At 43.1% G+C, this 24420-nt stretch overlaps 3 protein-coding genes across 3 annotated transcripts; 2 read left to right on the forward strand and 1 right to left on the reverse strand.

Moving 5' to 3' along the window:
- Positions 1 to 572: 572 nt before the first annotated feature.
- On the forward strand, positions 573 to 11845 carry LOC103519578 (peroxidase; the record flags this gene model as incomplete). The annotated part of the gene is given in 12 exon segments (XM_026831031.1): positions 573 to 788; positions 1626 to 1799; positions 6668 to 6834; positions 7097 to 7283; positions 7629 to 7832; positions 8078 to 8152; positions 8498 to 8701; positions 9113 to 9260; positions 10203 to 10374; positions 11201 to 11433; positions 11547 to 11563; positions 11760 to 11845. Coding segments are annotated over 12 exon segments (1883 nt in total), but the record flags the coding sequence as incomplete, so codon positions are not given.
- A 36-nt stretch (positions 11846 to 11881) lies between these two features.
- Positions 11882 to 12478, forward strand: LOC103519579 (heat shock protein 83-like). The gene has a single exon (XM_008484667.2). It carries the CDS (start codon positions 11897 to 11899, stop codon positions 12476 to 12478), a length of 582 nt encoding a protein of 193 aa, XP_008482889.1. The 5' UTR covers positions 11882 to 11896.
- Positions 12479 to 15273: 2795 nt separating this feature from the next.
- On the reverse strand, positions 15274 to 23469 carry LOC103519580. The gene is made up of 9 exons (XM_017448241.2): positions 23392 to 23469; positions 22466 to 22486; positions 19722 to 19827; positions 19449 to 19562; positions 18877 to 19013; positions 18182 to 18294; positions 17475 to 17617; positions 16151 to 16431; positions 15274 to 15743 (listed from the first exon to the last, which is right to left on the reverse strand). The coding sequence occupies exons 1-9, from the start codon at positions 23467 to 23469 to the stop codon at positions 15546 to 15548; spliced, it is 1191 nt and encodes a 396-aa protein (XP_017303730.1). The 3' UTR covers positions 15274 to 15545.
- Positions 23470 to 24420: the final 951 nt, after the last annotated feature.

Here is a 24420-nt window from a genome sequence, read left to right on the forward strand (position 1 = left end):
TCACAGGTACGGCTGAAAAGATCCGAATGTCAGGTCTATATGATACCTGATGAGCACACACACTATTAGGTAGAACTGACTCTATCAGGTAGACCTGACAGATCGCCCGAGAGACTTATTGCTGCCGTTCCTATCAGGCAGACCTGCCAGGTCAGGTCTGCCTGATGGTGAATGGCCGGCCTAAGGAGGAAGTATCAGGCAGAAAATTCAGTAGAAATCTTACTTCTTTTTTTCTGTGTACTATTACTGTCTAAGTACCGCGGCTGTTCTACTACCTAACCTCTTCTGGGCTTTCAAGATAGCAACGAGTGTCCATGATAAAGTAAGTCTAATCAAAAGAAATCTCTCACATTTTCAGCACGAGGATAACAGAGTTTACGAGCGCCAGGCAAACCCTGAGCGAGAACCAGAAGTCCGCGGCTACGGGACCAGATACCGACAATCCTCCTACTCGTCAAGTTACGGGTACAACAGGAACTCTCGGGAATCGAGGGAATATGGCCGAACGGAAACCTCCGGTTCTCGAGAGACTTATGGCCGTCCGGACCCGTCCTCCGGCCGTCCGGACCAGGCCTCCGGCCTCTGCAAACCCCGCATTAACAAGTTCAAAGCCCAACCGGAGGCGGATCAGAATATAGCGGACCAATGTTTCGCCTCGCAGGCCCCGCAGTGCAACAGGCGAACCAAATATAGGACCCTGGATGGAACGTGCAATAATCTGAGACGGCCTTGGTGGGGTGCTGTGGACACGGCGCATGTACGACTCATGCGGCCTTACTACGAGGATGGTGAGTATGGTATACGTATACACCTTTGTGATACACCCTGTATAGGCCTTCCAACTTTTGACGTTCGCGCGCCTTCCGGCAGGCTTGGCTTCCGGCAGGCTTTTGTTCAATCCTTTCGGGAAACTGATTAATTTATTATCAACAGGTTCACAACTTGGAAACTGATTAAGTACTTCACTATTCCCATAATGTTGAAAAAATAAGGCATCCACAATGGTGAAAACCGCATCCTCCTAGTCCGACTAGAAGTGCGTTAGAATTAGTATGATCGAGTGGGTCAGTTTCACAAGCGGCTGAATTAAAAGTTTGTATACAGTATTTGTATAGGCCGGGCGGCGCTTCAAACTCTTCACGTTTGCGCGCCTTCCGGCACGAAAGTTAGATACAATATAATTATTCATAGGCCGGGCGGCGCTTCGGACTCTTGACGTTCGCGCGCCTTCCGGCACGATTGATTTTCCTCTGGGGACACTGGTCATCAATGTACCATTTAGTGCCTGACCTACTGTGAGGGAGAAAAATTGAGCTCGAGGGGAGGGCCCGGGCCTCCTCGCCCCACCCCCCAGAATACGGCCCTGCTCTCTTCCATATCGGGAAGACTATATCTTCTCTGCGCGCTGTTATAGTTCCTTCTGTCAAACCTCTCAAAAATAATAATAATCAATCAAATCTCAAATTCTTTGTGGTAAAGCAGAGCTTTTTCACTTTTTTTTTTTTTTTTTTTTTTTTTTTACACAACTCTATAATAATAATAATAATAATAATAATAATAATAATAATAATAATAATAATAATAATAATAATAATAATAATAATAATTTCGCCTTTTGGTTTCAGGTGTCAGTTCGTACCGAGTATCCCAAGTCGACGCGAGTCCACTCCCGAACGCCCGCGTGCTGAGTCGAGTCTTCCTGCCGGATCGCAATATTTCCGACGTTCACACCAGAATGTATCTCGAGTTTTCTCAGCTCGTGGCGCATGACATCACTCTGAATCCTCAAGAATCCACAGGTGAGCACCTTCACTGTCATGTTTTGTTGTAGGGGCTTTAGCTTTCGCCGAATAGTGTTGGCAGAGTAAAGAAAAGATATCTTTTTGTATCTGCCATACACCGGGGTGATGGTCTCTAGCCATGTTTAATTGGTTGTAGGGGTTTTAGCTTTCGCCGAATATTGTTGGCAGAGTAAAGAAAAGATATCTTTTTGTATCTGCCATACACCAGGGTGATGGTCTCTAGCCATGTTTAATTGGCTCGTCCTGAACCGTACTCAACCATCGTGAGGACTTGTACTTCTTCTTTAAAAGCAGGGAGAACCCTTTGAAACTCCCAGCTAGCTAGGCTGGTTAGGGTTAGCTGTTCTTCTCCCTGTTTATAGTCCCCTAGCCAGACGCTCTTCCCTGTCATGAGTAAACCTGGCGATATAATATGTACACTACCTAAGTGGGAACGGGCCTCGAGGCGGTATACCTGTTCGTTTCTTAACGCTTTGACTGCCACTCTATTTTTGGCTTTTTATTTCCTATGCTACTTCTTCTTTAAAAGCAGGGAGAACCCTTTGAAACTCCCAGCTAGCTAGGTTGGTTAGAGTTAGCTGTTCTTCTCCCTGTTTATAGTCCCCTAGCCAGACGCTCTTCCCTGTCATGTGTAAACCTGGCGATATATGTACCTACACTACCTAAGTGGGAACGGGCCTCGAGGCGGTATACCTGTTCGTTTCTTACCGCTTTGACTGCCACTCTATTTTTGGCTTTTTATTTCCTATGCTGTCAGCAATTTTCGGTCCCATTCACCATGATTTGCCTTAGGCTCGTACATGTCGTATCTACATACTATATGCGGTATCTACTACTCTTCACTGCCGCATATATGTAAAAGCTTAGGGTAAATCATAGTGAATGGGACCAAAAATTTCTGACAGCATAGGAAATAAAAAGCCAAAAAATAGAGTGGCAGTCAAAGCGTTAAGAAACGAACAGGTATACCGCCTCGAGGCCCGTTCCCACTTGTCGTGAGTTTCATGTCAATACTGTAGTATCAGTGGGTATAATATTCTTTCATAGGAAAGATAAATATAAATATTGTAAATCTGTCAAATCATAGTGAATGGGACCAAAAATTGCTGACAGCATAGGAAATAAAAAGCCAAAAATAGAGTGGCAGTCAAAGCGTTAAGAAACGAACAGGTATACCGCCTCGAGGCCCGTTCCCACTTGTCGCTTGTCGTGAGTTTCATGTCAATACTGTAGTATCAGTGGGTATAATATTCTTTCATAGGAAAGATAAATATAAATATTGTAAATCTGTTTGTATTGGCAATATAATTTATTATGTATTGACACTCTATGAATAGCGCATTATTGACAAACATATTGATAATTGATATAGTGCAGGTGGTATTAGACGCACATAATTGTTATCTGGTTGTTGTAGTAGCGGTGTAGCTGCACCAAGGGGGGTTGATGGTCTCTAGCTCTAGCCAATATTACTTGGCCCGCCTCGAACCGTAGTCAATCATGAGAATCTGTGCTTTTCCTTTGGATTTTCCTTTCGGGAAACTGATTAATTTATTATTAACAGGTTCACAACTTGGAAACTGATTAAGTACTTCACTATTCCCATAATGTTGAAAAAATAAGGCATCCACAATGGTGAAAACCGCATCCTCCTAGTCCGACTAGAAGTGCGTTAGAATTAGTATAATCGAGTGGGTCAGTTTCACAAGCGGCTGAATTAAAAGTTTGTATACAGTATTTGTATAGGCCGGGCGGCGCTTCGAACTCTTCACGTTCGCGCGCCTTCCGGCACCAAAGTTAGATACAATATATGTATAGGCCGGGCGGCGCTTCGGACTCTTGACGTTCGCGCGCCTTCCGGCACGATTGATTTTCCTCTGGGGACACTGGTCATCAATGTACCATTTAGTGCCTGACCTACTGTGAGGGAGAAAAATTGAGCTCGAGGGGAGGGCCCGGGCCTCCTCGCCCCACCCCCCAGAATACGGCCCTGCTCTCTTCCATATCGGGAAGACTATATCTGTTTTAGCCAATCAGATTGCTTATCCGAGAGTCGAAGCCGAGTTTGAACTCTCTTTGTGGCCCCAAACCTAATTTCTCTTCTTCGTCCACAGATGACCAACTTCCTGATTGACGCAGCCGTACCAACACGCGGCCTGCGGGGGGAGTTTGGGGATGACCATTTTAGCCAATCAGATTGCTTATCCGAGAGTCGAAGCCGAGTTTGAACTCTCTTTGTGGCCCCAAACCTCATTTCTCTTCTTCGTCCACAGATGACCAACTTCCTGATTGACGCAGCCGTACCAACACGCGGCCTGCGGGGGGAGTTTGGGGATGACCTGGCGGCCAGGGATATTCAGAGGGGCCGTGATTACGGCCTGCGACCCTATGTGGACTATAGGGAACTATGTGGCCTCTCTACGGTCCGGTCGTTTGGAGACCTGAACGACTTTATGGACTCGGAGGTAAGAGCACTTTCAGCTAAATTTCCTTTAAATCCCTTCACACTTATCGTTCGACGCCGCGCCGTCCATCGACGAGGTGAATCGATGTTGTCGAGGCATTGGACGGTTTCAGTTGACATCGATCGACGGCGTCGACTATGTGTGGACACAGCTTTAGATGGTGTTTTCTCACACCCCAAAAATCCTAGGGTTGGGAGTTATGGATTGTGGAATAACTCCACAGAGTCCACAGTCGATTTTCTGTTTCGCGCGGGTAGCCTCAGTCTAGAAAAAGTCATAGTGGACCTTGTGGGACTGACTTTTTCCGTGGGATTCTTTTACCTTTGGTATTGTGCAGGATTCCTTCTGGTACACAGGTGTGTGAATAGGGCTGCCTGGAAAAGACTTACAAGGAAGGTCGACCCTATTTAAGCCAGGAAAAGGCTAAGAAGAAAAAGAATTGTAAAGGATTTCTCCTGTGACTTTTTCTTCTACGAATGTTTCCCTTTCTGTTTCCAGCAAGTGACCCGCCTGTCGGAAGAAAAAGAATTGTAAAGGGTTTCTCCTGTGACTTTTTCTTCTACGAACGTTTCCCTTTCTGTTTCCAGCAAGTGACCCGCCTGTCACAAGTATACCGTGGAGTCAACGACATCGACTATTACATAGGCGGTCTCCTGGAGTCCGTCATCAGGGGTACTTTATCCTCCCCATCATTCAGATGTGTGTTTGCCGAAGCCTTCTATAGGTACAAGTACGGAGATCGCTACTTCTATGAGGGTCCACCGGCCACCAACCCGGGAGCATTCACGCCAGGTAAAATGGAATCAAAGGACCAAGGGACGGTAAACAGAGAGTAGACTATAGTGTGTAGCTGTGGGACTATAAACAGGAAAACAGCTGACCCTAACCAGCCTAACCAGCTTGGCTAGCTGGAGGTTACAAAAGGTTTATCATGCTCCAAAGGAAAAGCACAGATTCTCATGGTTGACTACGGTTCGAGGCGGGCCAAGTAATATTGGCTAGAGCTAAACAGGAAGGAGAACAGTTAACCCTAACCAGCCTAGCTGGCAGTTTTCAAAGGGTTCTCTCTGCTTTTAAGAATAAGTCCTCACAATAATGGTGGACTGCGGTTCAGGACGAGCCAATTAAACATGGTTAGAGAGATTAGGTTTATAATCGGAATGGTTAGTTTTCTCTATCCTGTGGGTTCTACTCTGCATATCTGGTTGCTGACAAAGTGACAGTGACATCCAAACACAATGATGATGAGCAATACATCTGGGAGTCTTCAGCCGGAGGATCCTTCACTATTAAACCCGACAACTCTGAACCTCTTGGCAGAGGGACCAAGATTGTACTCCATATGAAGGAAGACCAGGCAGAATATATTGAAGAGAAGAAAATCAAGGAGATTGTGAAGAAACATTCCCAGTTCATCGGTTATCCCATCAAGCTCCTGGTAGAGAAGGAAAGAGAAAAGGAACTGAGTGAGGACGAGGAGGAAGAGAAGAAGGAAGAAGAGAAAGAGGAAGACAAGACTCCCAAACTAGAAGATGAAGGTGAAGATGCAGATGCTGATAAACCAGAGAAGGAAAAGAAAAAGAAGAAAACAATCAAAGAGAAGTACACAGAGGATGAAGAACTAAACAAAACCAAACCTCTGTGGACAAGAAACCCTGATGATATTAGTCAGGAGGAATATGGAGAATTCTATAAGAGTTTAACCAATGACTGGGAAGAACATCTAGCTGTCAAACATTTCTCTGGTTGATGGTCTCTAGCTCTAGCCAATATTACTTGGCCCGCCTCGAACCGTAGTCAATCATGAGAATCTGTGCTTTTCCTTTGGTTCCTGTTCTTCTTCTCAGTCTAGTTAGCTTGGAGGGTAGCGCGTCTGCCTTAAAATAAGCGCTAGGTCGCAGGCTCAATTATTAGATTATTACACCTAGATAAATTTTCTGACTTGACCTGGACTCGAACCACCAAACTCCAAAAGTACCGCTGCCCTGTATAATTTGATTTCAGCCCAACTGGATGCCATCAAGAAAGTGTTTCTGTCCCAAATCATCTGTATTGGATCGGACAGAATCGTCAAGATGCAGTTGCAGTCTTTCTACATGCCCTCTGAAAGGTAGGTAGGTATAAAGTGTACGAAAATATTGGACTTTTTTTTTGTGAAACTTTTTGCAAGCCCTGTAGGCGGCCGCTTTGTCCACCGATTGTCAGCTGTTCTCCTGTTTATAATCCCACAGCTAGACACTAGTCTACTCTCTGTTTAACATCCCCTAGCCAGACAGTTTAACGTCCCCTAGCCAGACAGTTTAACGTCCCCTAGCCAGACAAGTTAACGTCACCCTGCCAGACAATTTAACGTCACCTTGTCAGACAATTTACATCTGGATCTACTTTGTGTTTCCCTAGGACCAAAATGTTGCTCCGACTCGGGAGACCGAGTGAGATCCACCTCAGGCAATTGTCGCCCGATTCTCATCCCTTCCAATGACGATTTCTACTCTCAGTTCAATAGACGATGTCTCGAGTACAAGCGAAGTTTGGCCATCAACTGTTCCGTTGGGGCACTGCAACCGGTATGTCAGTAATTTTTTAAGAGGTTTGATACAAGGAACTGTAACTGCTAAGGTCTTATCATCCCGAAATCGAAGAGCGAAGGAAGACAGGATAGCAGAAAGCCAGACGTTCCGATAACGAACCATATCCCTTCAGGATAAAATCTGCCCCGGGCGGGAATCAAACCCGCGGCCCAGCGCTTACAAGGCAGACGTCCTAGCAACTAAGCTAATTAGGTTGAAAAATTTCTTTTTTACTGACGTTGAAACGTGCACATTTCAGATCGTCCAAAGCACCCACTTCATCGATGTTTCGTTCATGTACGGATCACACCCAGACAAGGCCCGAGAGTTGAGGAGTTTGTCCCGGGGCAAGTTGAGAGTTCGAGAAGTCAACGGACGAACGTTTATGCCCACCGGTGATCCATCGAACTGTGTCAACGCGAGCTCAAACATTTGCTATGATGCCGGTTCGTATACATTTGCCCATTAGGTTTTTGAGATTAATCGTTTCTTCTCGGGTTCCGTATAAAGGCCCGTTCCCACTTGTCTTGAGTTTCATCAGATTTTTTTTTAGAATGTCCTGTATAGGCAATGTAATTTAAATGAGAGTGTTCCCTCTACACACGACAAGATTTTTTTCCAACCGATAAGTGGGAACGGGCATTTAGGAACGATTTTGAGAGTTTCAAAGATTTTTTTAAAGGACTTATCTAACGTCTTTAAAAGATTTTTAATGACGGGGCTTTTAATACTAGAGTATATTCTTAGCTCTCCTCTTGTTGTTCACTGAGTGTGCCTTCCTCGATGTTCAGGTGACATCCGTGTCAATCAGCAGCTAGACCTGGCAGTCAGTCAGACCGTTTGGTTGAGGTTTCACAACTACGTGGCAGAGAAGTTGATTCAGCAAAATCCCAGCTGGTCAAACAGAGATGAGCTTGTGTATCAGGAGGCGAGAAGATTGGTGATTGGTTGCTTCCAGCATATTGTGTATAATGAGTGGCTACCCATTCTGATAGGTAAGGGGGACCGGGAGCATTAAAAAAAAGCTTTGACAGAGGGAACTGTAATAATTGCTAAGGTCTTATCGTCCCGGAATCGAAGAGAGAAGGAAGACATGCAGGATAGGAGAAAGCCGGCGTTTCTGGGAACGAACCTTATCCTGATACTACAGTTCGCCACGCAAACCCGCGACCTAGCGCTTACAAGGCAACCGCGCTACCTTCCAAAAGCTAACTAGGCTGGCAATTTTATTGGGGTCGAGTGCGTTGGAAATATTGGAACACATCACATGCCTTCAGAGCTGTCAACGCGAGCTCAAACATTTGCTATGATGCCGGTTCGTATACATTTGCCCATTAGGTTTTTGAGATTAATCGTTTCTTCTCGGGTTCCGTATAAAGGCCCGTTCCCACTTGTCTTGAGTTTCATCAGATTTTTTTTTAGAATGTCCTGTATAGGCAATGTAATTTAAATGAGAGTGTTCCCTCTACACACGACAAGATTTTTTTCCAACCGATAAGTGGGAACGGGCATTTAGGAACGATTTTGAGAGTTTCAAAGATTTTTTTAAAGGACTTATCTAACGTCTTTAAAAGATTTTTAATGACGGGGCTTTTAATACTAGAGTATATTCTTAGCTCTCCTCTTGTTGTTCACTGAGTGTGCCTTCCTCGATGTTCAGGTGACATCCGTGTCAATCAGCAGCTAGACCTGGCAGTCAGTCAGACCGTTTGGTTGAGGTTTCACAACTACGTGGCAGAGAAGTTGATTCAGCAAAATCCCAGCTGGTCAAACAGAGATGAGCTTGTGTATCAGGAGGCGAGAAGATTGGTGATTGGTTGCTTCCAGCATATTGTGTATAATGAGTGGCTACCCATTCTGATAGGTAAGGGGGGCCGGGAGCCTTAAAAAAAAGCTTTGACAGAGGGAACTGTAATAATTGCTATGGTCTTATCGTCCCGGAATCGAAGAGAGAAGGAAGACATGCAGGATAGGAGAAAGCCGGCGTTTCTGGGAACGAACCTTATCCTGATACTACAGTTCGCCACGCAAGCCCGTGACCTAGCGCTTACAAGGCAGCCACGCTACCTTCCAAAAGCTAACTAGGCTGGCAATTTTATTGGGGTCGAGTGCGTTGGAAATATTGGAACACATCACATGCCTTCAGAGCTTCAGACACACTCCATTCGTCAAGAGTCTAGGTTTACCTTGCCCTTGGAGTCAGTTTAATTTGAAGAAACCATTTACCTACTGATGAAAATGTGTAATGAAACAACAATTTGAATTTCATTTCCAGGGGAAAGTTATACGAAGGACGTTGGTTTGAGTCCCACAAGCTCGGGGTATTTCCAAGGTTACGATCCTGAAGTTAACCCGTCTACTTTGGCTGATTTCGCTGCAGGAGCCTTCAGAGGTCTGCACAGTCTAATCCCGGGAACAATCAAGTAAGTCCTGAACAGGAAAACTTATTTACCTTGCCCTTGGAGTCAGTTTAATTTGAAGAAACCATTTACCTACTGATGAAATTTTGGAATGAAATAACAATTTGAATTTCATTTCCAGGGGAAAGTTATACGAAGGACGTTGGTTTGAGTCCCACAAGCTCGGGATATTTCCAAGGTTACGATCCTGAAGTTAACCCGTCCACTTTGGCTGATTTCGCTGCAGGAGCCTTCAGAGGTCTGCACAGTCTAATCCCGGGAACAATCAAGTAAGTCCTGAACAGGAAAACTTCTATCTCTTCTCCATGTTGGTCACAGTAGCCTCTTCCACCAAAGAAATTCATTAGTGTAAGGCTGAGTGGTCAAGAGCACTGACTCTCAACCTGGAGGTGCTAGGTCCGAATACCAGCCAGGGCGGAAGCTTCTCCATGTTGGTCACAGTAGCCTCTTCCACTAAAGAAATTCATTAGTGTAAGGCTGAGTGGTCAAGAGCACTGACTCTCAACCTGGAGGTGCTAGGTCCGAATACCAGCCAGGGCGGAAATTTTCTGACCGAAATCTTCCGCTCCTGGATAGGCATGGATGTAAAAGAATATGCATTGAAGTAGTGCGAAAGCTATTCCAAGGTACAATCTTTATCGTCCCAAAATCGAAGAGAAAAGGAAGACAATTTAGGAGAAAGCCAGCCGTTCCGAGCTCGAACCTTATTATCCGTTTAGGATAGAATCCGCCCCGGGCGGGAATCGAATCCGCGTCCTAGCGCTTACAAGGCAGACGCACTACCAACTAAGCTAACTATGTATTAGGCTGTCTCCTTTTTGTGTTCAACCTAACCCTATAATAACACTGGGTCACTGCTCATTTGTGACAGCTCATCCTTTTTCTATCAATTTTCCATGGACGTGACTTCTGAAGTAGGTACCTTGTTTGTTTTTTTTTTTCTAGGTTAGTTAACGAGCGCCGGGTCACGAACCAAGAGCTCCCGTTCTCCTCGACCATGCAGCATCCGGGAGATATACTTGAAGTCATGGATGTGTTCGATTCAACGCTGAGAGGTTTGACCAATCAACTTCAACAATACCAGGACCGCTTCATAACGGAACAGGTGAGTCAGACCGTCACTGCCTCAAATACATAGATTCATCTCGTCGATCGACTATGTTTGGACACACTTTTACAACGGAGGTCTTTTTTTTAGGCTGCCCCTTGTTTTCCCTTTTGCAGGTACAAAACATTGATTTTACTGAGAATCAAACCCAGGACCTCTGGTGTAGAAGTCTAGTGTAATGCTTACTTGTTGGTGCAAGTTGATTACTTGTAGTTTGTTGTTGTATTTTTTCTACTTGCCTAGAAGGTGGCTTGGGATCTAACAAGACAACCATCATTTCTCATTTTGCTTCTGAAATGAGAGTTTTATTTTTTTTTTTTGGATTTCCTCTCTACTGAAGACATTTTATCCAGTATCAGTTCAGAATTCTACATTGGAATCTGTATCTGTATTATAGACAAATGTATTTTTTCTACTTGCCTAGAAGGTGGCTTGGAATCTAACAAGACAACCATCATTTCTCATTTTGCTTCTGAAATGAGAGTTTTATTTTTTTGGATTTCCTCTCTACTGAAGACATTTTATCCAGTATCAGTTCAGAATTCTACATTGGAATCTGTATCTGTATTATAGACAATCGATTTTCTGTTTCGCGTGGGTAGCCTCAGTCTAGAAAAAGTCATAGTGGACCTTGTGGGACTGACTTTGGGATTCTTTTACCTTTGGTATTGTGGAGGATTCCTTCTGGTAGATATGTGTGAATAGGGCTGCCTGGAAAAGACTTACAAGAAAGGTCGACCCTATTTAAGCCAGGAAAAGGCTAGGAAGAAAAAGAATTGTAAAGGATTTCTCCTGTGACTTTTTCTTCTACGAATGTTTCCCTTTCTGTTTCCAGCAAGTGACCCGCCTGTCACAAGTATACCGTGGAGTCAACGACATCGACTATTACATAGGCGGTCTCCTAGAGTCTGTCATCAGGGGTACTTTATCCTCCCCGTCATTCAGATGTGTGTTTGCCGAAGCCTTCTATAGGTACAAGTACGGAGATCGCTACTTCTATGAGGGTCCACCGGCCACTAACCCGGGAGCATTCACGCCAGGTAAAATGGAATCAAAGGACCAAGAGACGTTAAACAGAGAGTAGACTATAGTGTGTAGCTGTGGGACTATAAACAGGAAAACAGCTGACCCTAACCAGCCTAACCAGCTTGGCTAGCTTGTGTATTTTTTCCTGTTTCCAGGCTTTGGACAAGATCCGGTATGAATCCCTCACGGATCCATCTCGTTTGGAATCGGAGTTATAGACAACTTGATTCAGATAACTTCCAACAGAATTACTTGTAACTTGGTGGTATTCTAAAAAGTTGTCAAACTTCCTTGACTTTATGGGGCAGAGTTTTAGATACAAGTATATAGATCACATTGATCACTAACCCACCTGTTCAACTGTCCAGACCTTCCAACCATCCTGGACCCAACAGCCTTATGGACCAACCCTGTAGAGGTGGCGCAGCTCCTGGGCCTGGAGACGGAGATGTAGTCGCCAACGTTAACAACAACAACAACAACAACAACAACAACAACATCACTAATGTGTATTTTTTCCTGTTTCCAGGCTTTGGACAAGATCCGGTATGAATCCCTCACGGATCCATCTCGTTTGGAATCGGAGAAGAATCTTCACATCAAGATCATTCCCAACAAGGAAGAGAAAACTTTGACCATCATTGACTCTGGTATTGGCATGACCAAGGCAGATCTTGTTAACAACCTTGGTACTATTGCCAAGTCTGGAACCAAAGCTTTCATGGAGGCTCTACAAGCTGGTGCTGACATCTCTATGATTGGTCAGTTTGGTGTTGGGTTCTACTCTGCATATCTGGTTGCTGACAAAGTGACAGTGACATCCAAACACAATGATGATGAGCAATACATCTGGGAGTCTTCAGCCGGAGGATCCTTCACTATTAAACCCGACAACTCTGAACCTCTTGGCAGAGGGACCAAGATTGTACTCCATATGAAGGAAGACCAGGCAGAATATATTGAAGAGAAGAAAATCAAGGAGATTGTGAAGAAACATTCCCAGTTCATCGGTTATCCCATCAAGCTCCTGGTAGAGAAGGAAAGAGAAAAGGAACTGAGTGAGGACGAGGAGGAAGTCTCTCACTAGCAATGTCACACCTACCTTGCTGAGGACTCCCCCAGACTAGAATCCTACACAGTCCGTCCCGGAACAGATAAAATATTCCCGGTCTCTCACTAGCAATGTCACACCTACCTTGCTGAGGACTCCCCCAGACTAGAATCCTACACTGTCCGTCCGGAACACATCAAATATTCCCGGCCTTTCACTAGCAATGCCAGACCTACCTTGCTGAGGACTCCCCCAGACCAGGATCCGACATAATCCGTCCCGGAACACATCAAATATTCCTGGTCTCTCACTAGCAATGTCACTCTGTACTGTCTCTACTAGGGAGGCTGAGTAGAACGGACAAGTGACGGCTAAACTCAGACATTTGAGGAGGAGGTGCTGACCGAATGCTGTCACCGAGGCTGTGGTCCACTCTTTGGACAACGGACTAAACTTGGCTAGCAGTTACATTTCCGTCTGTCAAACCTCTTAAAAAAATAAAAAAAAGTTGGTAAACCCCACCATAATTGTAAGTTATTTTCTAAAGTAAAAGTTACACAATAATGCATTAATGACCTTCATTTTCATCCACTATACTTACTTCTTCCCGTTAGTCTCACCATTGCTGTACCATCACTTACCGTGTTCTTGTGACGAAATCTCCTCCAAAGTTCTCGGAACATGCTTTCGGTGCTGAATATTCAACTCTGTAGGTCGGATACGTTTGAACGTATACTGCTCGTTAGACAAGTCCTGAGACACTGACCTAGGTACACCAAAGTTCCTAATTTCATCTCAATGCTAAGTTGGTAAACTCCACCATAATTATAAGTTATTTTCTAAAGTAAAAGTTGCTCAATAATGCATTAATGACCTTCATTTTCAACCACTATACCTACTTCTTCTTGTTAGTCTCACCATTGCTCTGCCATCACTTACCGTGTTCTTGTGACGAAATCTCCTCCAAAGTCCTTGGAACATGCTTTCGGTGTTGAATATTCAACTCTGTAGGTCGGATACGTTTGAACGTATACTGCTCGTTAGACAAGTCCTGAGACACTGTCAGCGGGGAATCAAACTCCGAATACATGCTGTAGCTTTCAAACTGCTTGTGTCCAGCCATGGGATGGGCTATGTTTGCACTATAGATTGAACGACCTCCTTATGAGCTAGAATCCTGTTAACTATACTTTAAGTTCTAAAATAACTCGAGATCTAAAGATTAATCTAGATTTTCTAGATCCAAATTCAAAAAAGTAAAAAACAGAAAGTTAAATTTTTCAGATAAGATAAAAAAATTTCGTTTGTTTACATTTTGCTGTCAGCTGTTTATTTTGTGTGAAGTTAGCCAAGGTCGTTGATATTGCTGAAGTGACAGTGAATTAGCCAATTTGATCACCAACGTTCAGTAATGGACATGGTACTAGAAGAAGAAGATTACCTTTGTACAGACCGGCTCTTCCCTCTTCTCCTACAATAGTATGATAGCAATCCACAGCACCCCGGTAGCTAGTTAGTATGGGGAGAACTGAATAGCCAGTGTCCAAGTTGTCTATTATAGTCCGCGTGCCTTGTAGGTGAAGTCTGCAAACTAAATTCTAAAATAACTCGAGATCTAAAGATTAATCTAGATTTTCTAGATCCAAATTCAAAAAAGTAAAAAACAGAAAGTTAAATTTTTCAGGGCTTCAAAAGTCAACCCTAGGTAGCTTCACTGGTAGAAGTTCTTTCCATCAAATGTGGTTTATTCAAAGAGTGTTTAAAGATTTATTTAAAGATTCAAATAATTGAAGTCCTACATATTTCTATATGTAAACTGAATTTTCTAACCCTCGTTTCTGTCCCTTTTTGTTTCCTGTTCAGATCCACGCGGCGCGCATTCACCGTATGATCAAGCTGGGTCTCGGTATTGAAGATGATGACGAGCCCGCTCCCTCTGAGGAAGTGAAGAGTGAGGAGCTACCCGCTGCGGACGCTGACACTGAAGATGCTTCCCGAATGGAAGAGGTGGATTAAGTCCCTCTTTCGTCCCTCTCTCCCGTTTCTCCTCACTCGGGATTTGCTTGGAAATATATGATGTACCTACGCATTTTTCTGCGCATTTTCAATCCGAAAAAAAATGCTTACACAGTTTTATCAGTGCGTACGGAATTTCTTTTGGAAATTCTTTACGAATTTCTTTGAGTTCATTGGTAAATCCGTACGGAATTCCATACTTTTTCCGAGTTTTGACCTCAGATTTGGATTTTTCACAACTTTTTACGTAGGAATCTACCTTTCAATAATAATATTTTCCCAATTGCAACTCTTCCATTAAACTGTTTTGTCTTGGGTCGTTTTTCTCTGCACAACATACAGCCCCTAACAAATACGTATAAACATACTGGCGTCATTATATTTCCACCTTTAAGGATCACAAAGGTTTGATAGAGGGAACTGTAACTGCTAAGGTCTTATTGTCCTGGAGCAAAGAAAGAAGGAAGACAGGATAGGAGAAAGCCAGCTATAAAAGCTAACTAGGCCTGGCTACCTGTTATTTCTTACATGACATTTTATGAGCAAAAAATCTCACCCTCAAGTCAGACTGAAACAAATTTTGGCTGATTGGCCAAATCAGTCTAATGTTTTAAATTGATGCTTCAGTGAGTTCAGTGCAGTTTGAGGTTGTAGTTAACATAACCACAACCTGAGAGCCAGTATTTTGTTTCTGCCGTGGCTGAGATTCAAATCTAGCACCTCTCAGGTTGAGAGGCAGTGATCACTCAGCCACAGAGAAGGACCAATCACCACAGCTTACCCCTAAATGAGTGTTCCCACTACACACGACACGATTTTTTTTTTCGAACGACAAGAGGGAGTGGGCCTTTAGGTAAACGGTTTCTTCAAATTGAACTGATCCCCAAGGGCAAGGTAAAGCTGGACCCTTAACAAATGGATTGTGTCTGAAGGCATGTGATGTGTTCCAATCGTTTTGCCTTTTCCAATCCATGGCCCTTTGTCTCCCGTAGATGGGAACGGGCCTTTAGTTTCCACATTAAAATACGACTAGAGACAAAACAAGACTAGAAACCACCACAGGTGCTATCAACCAATCACGCTTCAATCAGAATTCACGATACCGCGCCTGCGCATTAGCTGCTGCCCTCTGTCGGACTTCGGGAGAACTAGGGGCGTACAATTCACCGCCTGGGTTGAGATAGTATTCTGAGGCTGCGTTGCTGGGATAGTATTCGTTCGGATATTGCTCACTAGGAGGCGCTGAATATTCAGGCTTGGCGAATTGCCCACTTGAGGTTCCTGGGTTCGGCCAATCAGAATTCACGATACCGCGCCTGCGCATTAGCTGCTGCCCTCTGTCGGACTTCGGGTGAACTAGGGGCGTACAATTCACCGCCTGGGTTGAGATAGTATTCTGAGGCTGCGTTGTTGGGATAGTATTCGTTCGGATATTGCTCACTAGGAGGCGCTGAATATTCAGGCTTGGCGAATTGCCCACTTGAGGTTCCCGGGTTCTGAAATTGCCCGGTAGAGGCGCTGTACTCGCTCGAGCCCTGGTTCGCGTACTGCCCGCTAGAAGTGCTGTACTCGCTCGCGCCTTGGTTCTGATATTGTCCGCCAGGTAGCGCCGGTGTCGGGTAGCCCGTGGTATATTTGACCGCCGCTGGGGTGGTAGTTTGGCGCCCGGGCTGAGGGGCGGACCGCAGGTGGGTTCGGAAATTGCCCGGTAGAGGCGCTGTACTCGCTCGAGCCTTGGTTCGCGTACTGCCCGCTAGAAGTGCTGTACTCGCCCGCGCCTTGGTTCTGATATTGTCCGCTAGGTAGCGCCGGTGTCGGGTAGCCCGTGGTATATTTGACCGCCGCTGGGGTGGTAGTTTGGCGCCCGGGCTGAGGGGCGGACCGCAGGAGGGCGGTCACGTGGGAGATAATGTACTTGGTGATGCGAATGACCGCCGCGTGCGCCACGAACTGAAGCACGAGGGCGCCGAAACCTGAAGGGAGTGAGAATGGTGTTACTTTACTGTATTATAAGAATGAGAATACTCTGGATTCAAGTCATACGCGGAGACGAAGAGGAAAACTTCAGACAGAACACCATGGAGAGCTACCAACCAATCTACTGATTGAGCAATATGATGATAAATAAGAAAATAGCATTACTATTCTTTACTATAAGGAGGTTTTTGAAGCCGTCCTTCCTTTATTATTACCCTTCTAGTGTAACTTATGTTACTTGAGCAGAAATATTAATAGTGAGTAGTTCTAATTTAATATTTTAAGTTAGCTTGGTAACATATTATTGAACTCCTTGTATCCTAAATTTTAGTAAATAGAGCTGAACAATTATTTAAAAATAAAATTAGTCCAAGAGACAAAAAAAAAAAAAAAAGAAATAAAAAATAAACTCAGGATAAAATCAAGGTGGAGCGAAGGTCGAAGAGCATCAGAGCTTCTGCAGAGAGTTTTTTAGCCTTTGGAGCTGGAGGAAAAATCGAACTGATTTTGTTGATGCAGATTACCTTCATATCTCACGTCACCCAGAAAGATACACAATCCTACAAACAATACTGAAAGGATCCCTAGAAGGAAGAAGAAGAGGACGAGGGAGAAAACGAACATCTTGGATGCAGAACCTGAGAGAATGGTATCAAGAAACAAACACATCCCTATATCAAATAGTTCAAGATCCAATAAAATTAGCCAATTTGATCACCAACGTTCAGTAATGGACATGGTACTAGAAGAAGAAGACTGCTTTACTTCTCAAGGACATGATCATAACACCTAAAGAAGTCAAAAGAAACTCAGTCCTTAAAAAGAACCTGGCCTTCGTAAGAAATCTAGGGCTCTTCTAGGAAAAAAAATAAAAGGAATGTCACAAAAGATCTAACCAGGTCCGCAGTGACCAAGGGCGTTTATTAAAGGCGATGCCCTACCTGTTACCAATATATCAAATAGTTCAAGATCCAATAAGATTAGCCAATTTGATCACCAACGTTCAGTAATGGACATGGTACTAGAAGAAGAAGATTACCTTTGTACAGACCGGCTCTTCCCTCTTCTCCTACAATAGTATGATAGCAATCCACAGCACCCCGGTAGCTAGTTAGTATGGGGAGAACTGAATAGCCAGTGTCCAAGTTGTCTATTATAGTCCGCGTGCCTTGTAGGTGAAGTCTGCAAAACGAGAGAATAACATTAGTAGTTTTTTTTTCCAAAGAGGTTTGATAGGGGGAACTGTAACTGCCAGGGTCTTATCGTTCCGAGATCGAAGAGAGAAGGAAGACAGGATATCCAAAGAGGTTTGATAGGGGGAACTGTAACTGCCAGGGTCTTATCGTTCCGAGATCGAAGAGAGAAGGAAGACAGGATAGGAGAAAGCCAGCCGTTCCGAGAACAATTCTTGTCTGTTTGGGATATAATCCGCCGCGGACGAGAATCGAACCCGCGAACTACCGCTTACAAGGCAGACGCGCTACCTTCCAAGCTAACTCGGTCACCTACGTGCCAGCCTACTAAGTGGCCGAGTGGGTATCACACTAGGCTTGCACGCTGGAGGTTCTGGGTTCGATTCCCGGCGGGGTCAAAGTTTTTCGGCAGGCTGGAGTTCGGGGTGCGTGCACTCAGCCTCGTGAGGACAATGGACTGTCGGACTCTGACGTCTTTAGAAAGATAATTTGCAATTGAAAGGTAAGTGCATTTTTTTCTCGATGGTGGGCATCGAACCCGGGACCTACTCACCTATGCACTATGGTTTCGAACGGGTAGAGCAGAACGTCTGAAACAACCAGTGCCGTAAACCCGGCCGTCACTTCAATTTCAGAATCCGTGTCTGAGTTTTTCGGGATTGCGCCCTGAAAATAAGGTCATACACACAATGAAGAATTTCTAAACATGAGCCTTGTTTTGATTCCGAGAACGAACCTCGTCTGTGTTACGATATAGTGCGACCCAGGCGGGAGCCGAACCCGCGACCAAGCACTAACAAGGCGGACGCGCTACTTTCCAGGCTAAAACCAGGCTGACGTCACTTGGTTTTAGGCTATTTTTCTTCTTCTTCTTTTCTTGCTTGATAGAGAAAACAGTAACTGCTAAGGTCTTATCGTCCCGAAAGCGAAGAGAGAACGAGGAGAGGATAAGAGAAAGCAAGCCGTTCCGAAAACGAACCTTATCTGTTTAGGATAAAATCCAAGGTGCGAACTTTATCCTAACACAGGCAAGGTCCGTTCTCGGAACGGCTGGCCGGATAGCTTTATCCTATCCCGTCCTCCTTAGGCCTATTTTTCATTCAAATGTCAATGCACAATGCATTTTTTCAATGGTAAAGACAAAAAAATAGAAGTCTTTTTGATAGAGTATTTAAAGAATGGATGATCGAAAAATCAGCTGATAAAATTTTCGAGGTTGAAAACTTGGAATTCACTCCGCTCACTCACCCATCTGGTATGTTGCTTGTCTCGATAATCCGTGATGACAGCATAGGATAGCTTGTGAACTAGAATATTAATCAAGTAGCGTAACAAACCCAGAACCACGGTAGGTACTATCAGAACCCACACTGGGAGCATACGACCTGTGCAGACAAACAAGACAGTCAAATTATTAATTTTATTATTTGAAGGTCCAAGAGGAAGAACAGACTAAGCCAAAATAATCAAATTATTAATTTTATTAATTGAGGGGTCAAGAGGAAAAAGGATTAAGTCACACATCCCTCTGATATTTGGAGTTAAAGTCTAGGAGTTGCACACAGATGTATAGGGTTAGCCAAACGGGATTTCTAATAACTTCTAAACTACAACTGATATTGCTATAGTTCCTCTACTAGTGGATAGAGTGCGTTTCAGACTGTGACTTAGTCCGAAAAACTGAGAAAAAATTGGATTTTGTGGGTTAAATATTCCTGGTCACCTAACTTGCTGAGGACTGCCCCAGACCAGAATGCGATACAGTCTGTCCTGGAACACATCAAACATTCCCGGTCTCTCACTAGCAATGTCACACCTACCTTGCTGAGGACTCCCCCAGACAAGAATCCGACACAGTCCGTCCCGGAACAGATAAAATATTCCCGGTCTCTCACTAGCAATGTCACACCTACCTTGCTGAGGACTCCCCCAGACTAGACAAGAGCCAGAATTTTGTTCATAATTATGGGTGTTAAGATCCCTGAGTGGCTTAGCAGTTAAGATCCTTCAATGGATTCTACGTACAGATCGCTGAACGACCTATTTGTTTTTCTTGGTGTAGGTTTGATAGTAGAAGTTTCCAAAGAGAACGCACATCACCACGGCTTGGGAGAAGATGAAATAGGTAAGGGCCACAGGCATGTCGCAACTGAAGACGATTAGACTGACCTGATGAATACAGAACAGTCCGAACTGGGTCTGAAATCAGGAGAGGTGACTGAAATTAATACTGAAGTAGAGAAGGTACACCGTTCACCTTTCTGGTGTTCTCGTGTTGACCCAGCACCTAAATGGGAAGTATTGTGTCTCTTCTCGCCCATCTGATGAGAGGCATACTACGGGATGGGCATGCTACGACACAGACCACAAGCGTCCAATGTAGCAGTTGTTTCATCGCTACGAAAAAAAAACGGGGGTGAAACACAAAAAAAAAAAAAAAAAAATTGTTTAATATTGAACGAGATCTACAGTGAATCTGACCCGAATTTACTGCACAGGATTGTAGATTCTAGCTCTAGAGTCTAATCTAAATTGTCTACAATAAGGATTCAAGGGAAATGAAAGGAAAATCAGTCATCAAGCCGTGTTCACACATAGTCGACAACCGTCGATCGACGAGCTGAATCTATGTTGTCGAGGAAGTGTGGACGGTTTCAGTCGACGTCGATCGACGGCTGTCGACTATGTGTGGACATAGCTTTAAATACCTAAGCATATCATTCTTATTTATTATTTAATCATTAAAAAAGAAAAAAAAATCCGACCCAGAGGACCATTTTCTAATTCCTAGGATAGTTAATAATTAACTAATTTAATTGTACAATTTATGAAGTATTTTTCATTTATGTTTGTAAAGGGGCATCATTTTTACATGGTTTTTGAACTAAATATTATAAAATAATTATACGTTTCATGATCTCTCTCACTCTCCCTCTGTTCCCCTTGGGAAATTGTGATTCCTCATTCATTTTTTCAACGCATAAAATAGATATTTAGGTGCAGAACATATTTATGTACATACATTATTCTTCCACATTCTCTCCCTCTCCCATTAGGTCAATTTATCTGGATTTTATTATTATTATTATTATTTTTTTTTTTTTTTGGTATAGTTAGAGTTGTTAGAGGGTATTAATACGAGGACTTTGGCTTATCCACTAAAAATGGAAGAATTGTAAAACTTCTCTCTCTCTCTCTCTCTCTCTCTCTCTCTCTCTCTCTCTCTCTCTCTCTCTCTCTCTTTTTCTCACTCTCTCCTCTTTCTTTTCTCCTCGTCCTTCTCTTATATTTTCTTCCTCTTTTTCCTTTTATCCTCTTTTCCGTCCATAACCTCTATTCTTTTAATCCTCTTGTCTCCTCTTCTTTTAACCTTCCCCTCTTCTTTTTCTCTCCTCTATCTTCTCTACTTTCTTAAACTTTCTTTTTAATCTTATCGTCTATTCCTTCTCCTCCTGTTTTCTTCAGTCCCCATTCCCTCCCAATCTTCTCTCCTTCTATTCTATTCTTCCTTTTTTTTATTTTATTTATTTTTTATTTTTATTTTATTTTTTTTTTTTTTTAAGATGAGTGTTTCATTGATTAATTTTTTTTTTAAATAATTTTTTAGCTTTTTTTACTAAAATTTTCTTAGGATTTTTTTTTTTTTTTTTTTTTTAAATAATAATTGTTCAGCTTTTTTCCCCAGTTGTTCAGCTTAATTTACTAGAATTTAGGATTCAAGGTGTTCAATAATATGTTACCAAGCTAACTTAAAATATTAAATTAGAACTACTCACTATTAATATTTCTGCTTAAGTAACATAGATTACACTAGAAGGGTAATAATAAAGGAAGGACGGACTAAAAAAGGGCTTTAAAAATAGGGCTTTAAAAACCTCCTTATAGTAAAGGATAGTAATGCTATTTTCTTATTCATCATCATGATATAGCTCAATCAGTAGATTGGTTGGTAGCTCTCCATGATGTTCTGTCTGAAGTTTTCCTCTTCGTCTCCGCGTATGACTTGAATCGAATCCAGAGTATTCTCATTCTTATAGTACACAGTAAAGTAACACCATTCTCACTCCCTTCAGGTTTCGGCGCCCTCGTGCTTCAGTTCGTGGCGCACGCGGCGGTCATTCGCATCACCAAGTACATTATCTCCCACGTGACCGCCCTCCTGCGGTCCGCCCCTCAGCCCGGGCGCCAAACTACCACCCCAGCGGCGGTCAAATATACCACGGGCTACCCGACACCGGCGCTACCTAGCGGACAATTTCTCCACAATCGTAGTTTATTCGTGGTTTTTGAGGGTAGAAGTCTCATATACGAGACATTTTCATAGTAAAATGTAGAAAATGAAACCCAGTTTAAACTCTGATGGCCCCGGCCATATAACTTAAGCAAAAGGACAAAATATAAATAAAAGTACATAACCTATGTAAACGTAAGGTGCCAAAGACACTGGCAATAAATGAATCATTCCCAGAACGAAGAGCCCATGTTATGTTTGCCACTATCGTAGGCCCTTCTTTCTGGGAACGATTGGAATATTGTGCAAGTTTCTTGCGGAAGCCAACTTGCACAAAACTTTATTGCCAGTGGTCATTTGGCTTAAGAAAAGGGAGCATAAACGTATTGAAAAATCGGAGGCAGGTGGGGGGAACTACTTAGGTTGGAAATTGTAAAAATGAGGGGAGGAGGTAATTTTGAAGTTCAAAAACTCCAAGGAACATTTTGAGGTGACAACTCCCCCTCGAGAATTTCAGGGAAATATACGAGCGAAATTTCGGAAATATTCGTACGGAAAAATAAATTCCGTACGAATATGTAGAGAAATTGTACCAAATTTTCTTACACAGAAATCCGTACAGCCATTCTGAAAGATAAAAGGAAAATACACATTTATTAGAAGGAGTGGTAACATTTTTTTCTTTTTACCTATTTTATTTATTTTTCTTACTCAATCTTCTTCTTTGCCACTTTTTCCCATGTTCAGACAGGAGTTGCTGTGAATTCACAGTGTGGTGTTCTTTGACACCCTCTCAATCAGCCCTAGGGTGATTGCTTTTGGGCTGATGTTTGTTGTCTTCAAAATTTTAACAAATAAATGCCCCTTGTACTCAACCTTTGCTAATTATTTCTTTAGAAAGGGAAATTTCAGACTGTTATTGTCCCTGTCTTAAAGGATGGGTTAAGCTTCTAAAAATATAGACCTCACTTTGATTAGTCAATAACTAGTTTCCTTTTTTTTTAGGTTCCTGTTGAGATGTTTGAGCTCAGAGAATAATTAGGTTGTGGTTATGTACCGGGTTGGGGAAGGCAAGGTTAATAAACTCACCTTGTTTTTCAGTTACCACTCCCATGCCAATGTCCTGTCTCACCTAGTCTGAGCTTATCTCAACCCGATACATAATCACAACCTTAGAGACCTTATCAGTCTCCAAGTATACTCAAAGGTCAACAAAACTTCCAAAATGGAATCCTAGATTTCACAAAATTAGGCAACGCATTTCATTGCATCACTATTCATGGATTACATTGATTTCAAGGACTCCAACACATAAATTAGACCCCAAAAGAAATCAAGTGCCCAACTTAAAGGGGTAAGGTTAGTTCTGGGAACTCCTGGCTTTCTCCTATCCTGTCTTCCTTCTCTCTTCGATTTCGGAACGGTAAAACCTCCGTTGTAAAAGTGTGTCCAAACATAGTCGATCGACGAGATGAATCTATGTATTTGAGGCAGTGACGGTCTGACTCACCTGTTCAGACGATCTGACTCACCTGTTCCGTTATGAAGCGGTCCTGGTATTGTTGAAGTTGATTGGTCAAACCTCTCAGCGTTGAATCGAACACATCCATGGGGAAGGCAAGGTTAATAAACTCGCCTTGTTTTTCAGTTACCACTCCCATGCCAAACTGTAGAGACAATGTCCTGTCTCACCTAGTCTGAGCTCATCTCAACCCAATACATAATCACAACCTTAGAGACCTTATCAGTCTCCAAGTATACTCAAAGGTCAACAAAATTTCCAAAATGGAATCCTAGATTTCACAAGATTAGGCAAGGCATTTCATTGCATCACTATTCATGGATTACATTGATTTCAAGGACTCCAACACATAAATTAGACCCCAAAAGAAATCAAGTGCCCAAAAGAATAAACAAACCTGGCATCCCACCCCAAAGAGATTAGAAATCAATTTTGTGCCCTACCTTTTACTCACTTCATAATTTGTATGCTCCTCCTGGTACTTGAGCAGAAGTCACATCTGTGGAATATTGCTACCAAAGGAACTGGCACAAACAAGCAGTGACCAGTGTTATTATAGGGTTAGGTTAAAAAAATACAAAAGGGAGCTTTTCTTTTCCACGGACGTGACTTCTGCATGATTACCCTCCTCCTTTACATAGTAGGTGCCTACCTTACTTCATGTGCTTCACTGCATTAGCAGCGTGTAATTGGCTTTAATTTGATGGCATGAGACCAATGCACTGAAGCAGAAGTGATACCTACTAGAACTAGAGGAAAAAGGAGTGCAATGAGGAGAAAGAAAGGTATTTACTACAAGAAGTTATTTAGAGATCAGAGTGGGAAGTGCAGATTCATTCATGGAATAGGCCCTGGCCCAAAGAATGGAATGACCTGACAGTTTTACACTGACTGCAGGGCCAAGAACTGGAAATTTACCCCATCGAAAGTCGTGATTGAACTTTCGAGTAATCAACCACAGAAAATTGGTTCTCATTTGTCCAATTTCACAGAATTAATGAAACAGTCCATTGCTCAATGCCTGTCATGAAGTACCTAC

Source organism: Diaphorina citri, unplaced genomic scaffold (assembly GCF_000475195.1).
Source record: "Diaphorina citri unplaced genomic scaffold, Diaci psyllid genome assembly version 1.1 scaffold2815, whole genome shotgun sequence".
NCBI lineage: Eukaryota > Metazoa > Arthropoda > Insecta > Hemiptera > Psyllidae > Diaphorina > Diaphorina citri.

Bases quoted from the DNA above. Each gene is read 5' to 3' on its own strand.
- LOC103519579 (XM_008484667.2), top strand. From the start codon at position 11,897: ATGTGTATTTTTTCCTGTTTCCAGGCTTTGGACAAGATCCGGTATGAA.
- LOC103519580 (XM_017448241.2), bottom strand. From the start codon at position 23,469: ATGGATGTGTTCGATTCAACGCTGAGAGGTTTGACCAATCAACTTCAA. The intron at 17,618-18,181 runs GTGAGTAGGTCC...CTCGTTTTGCAG, and splicing joins TTCGAAACCATAGTGCATAG to ACTTCACCTACAAGGCACGC. The intron at 15,744-16,150 runs CCACCTGCGGTC...GATTGGCCGAAC, and splicing joins CTACCGGGCAATTTCCGAAC to CCAGGAACCTCAAGTGGGCA.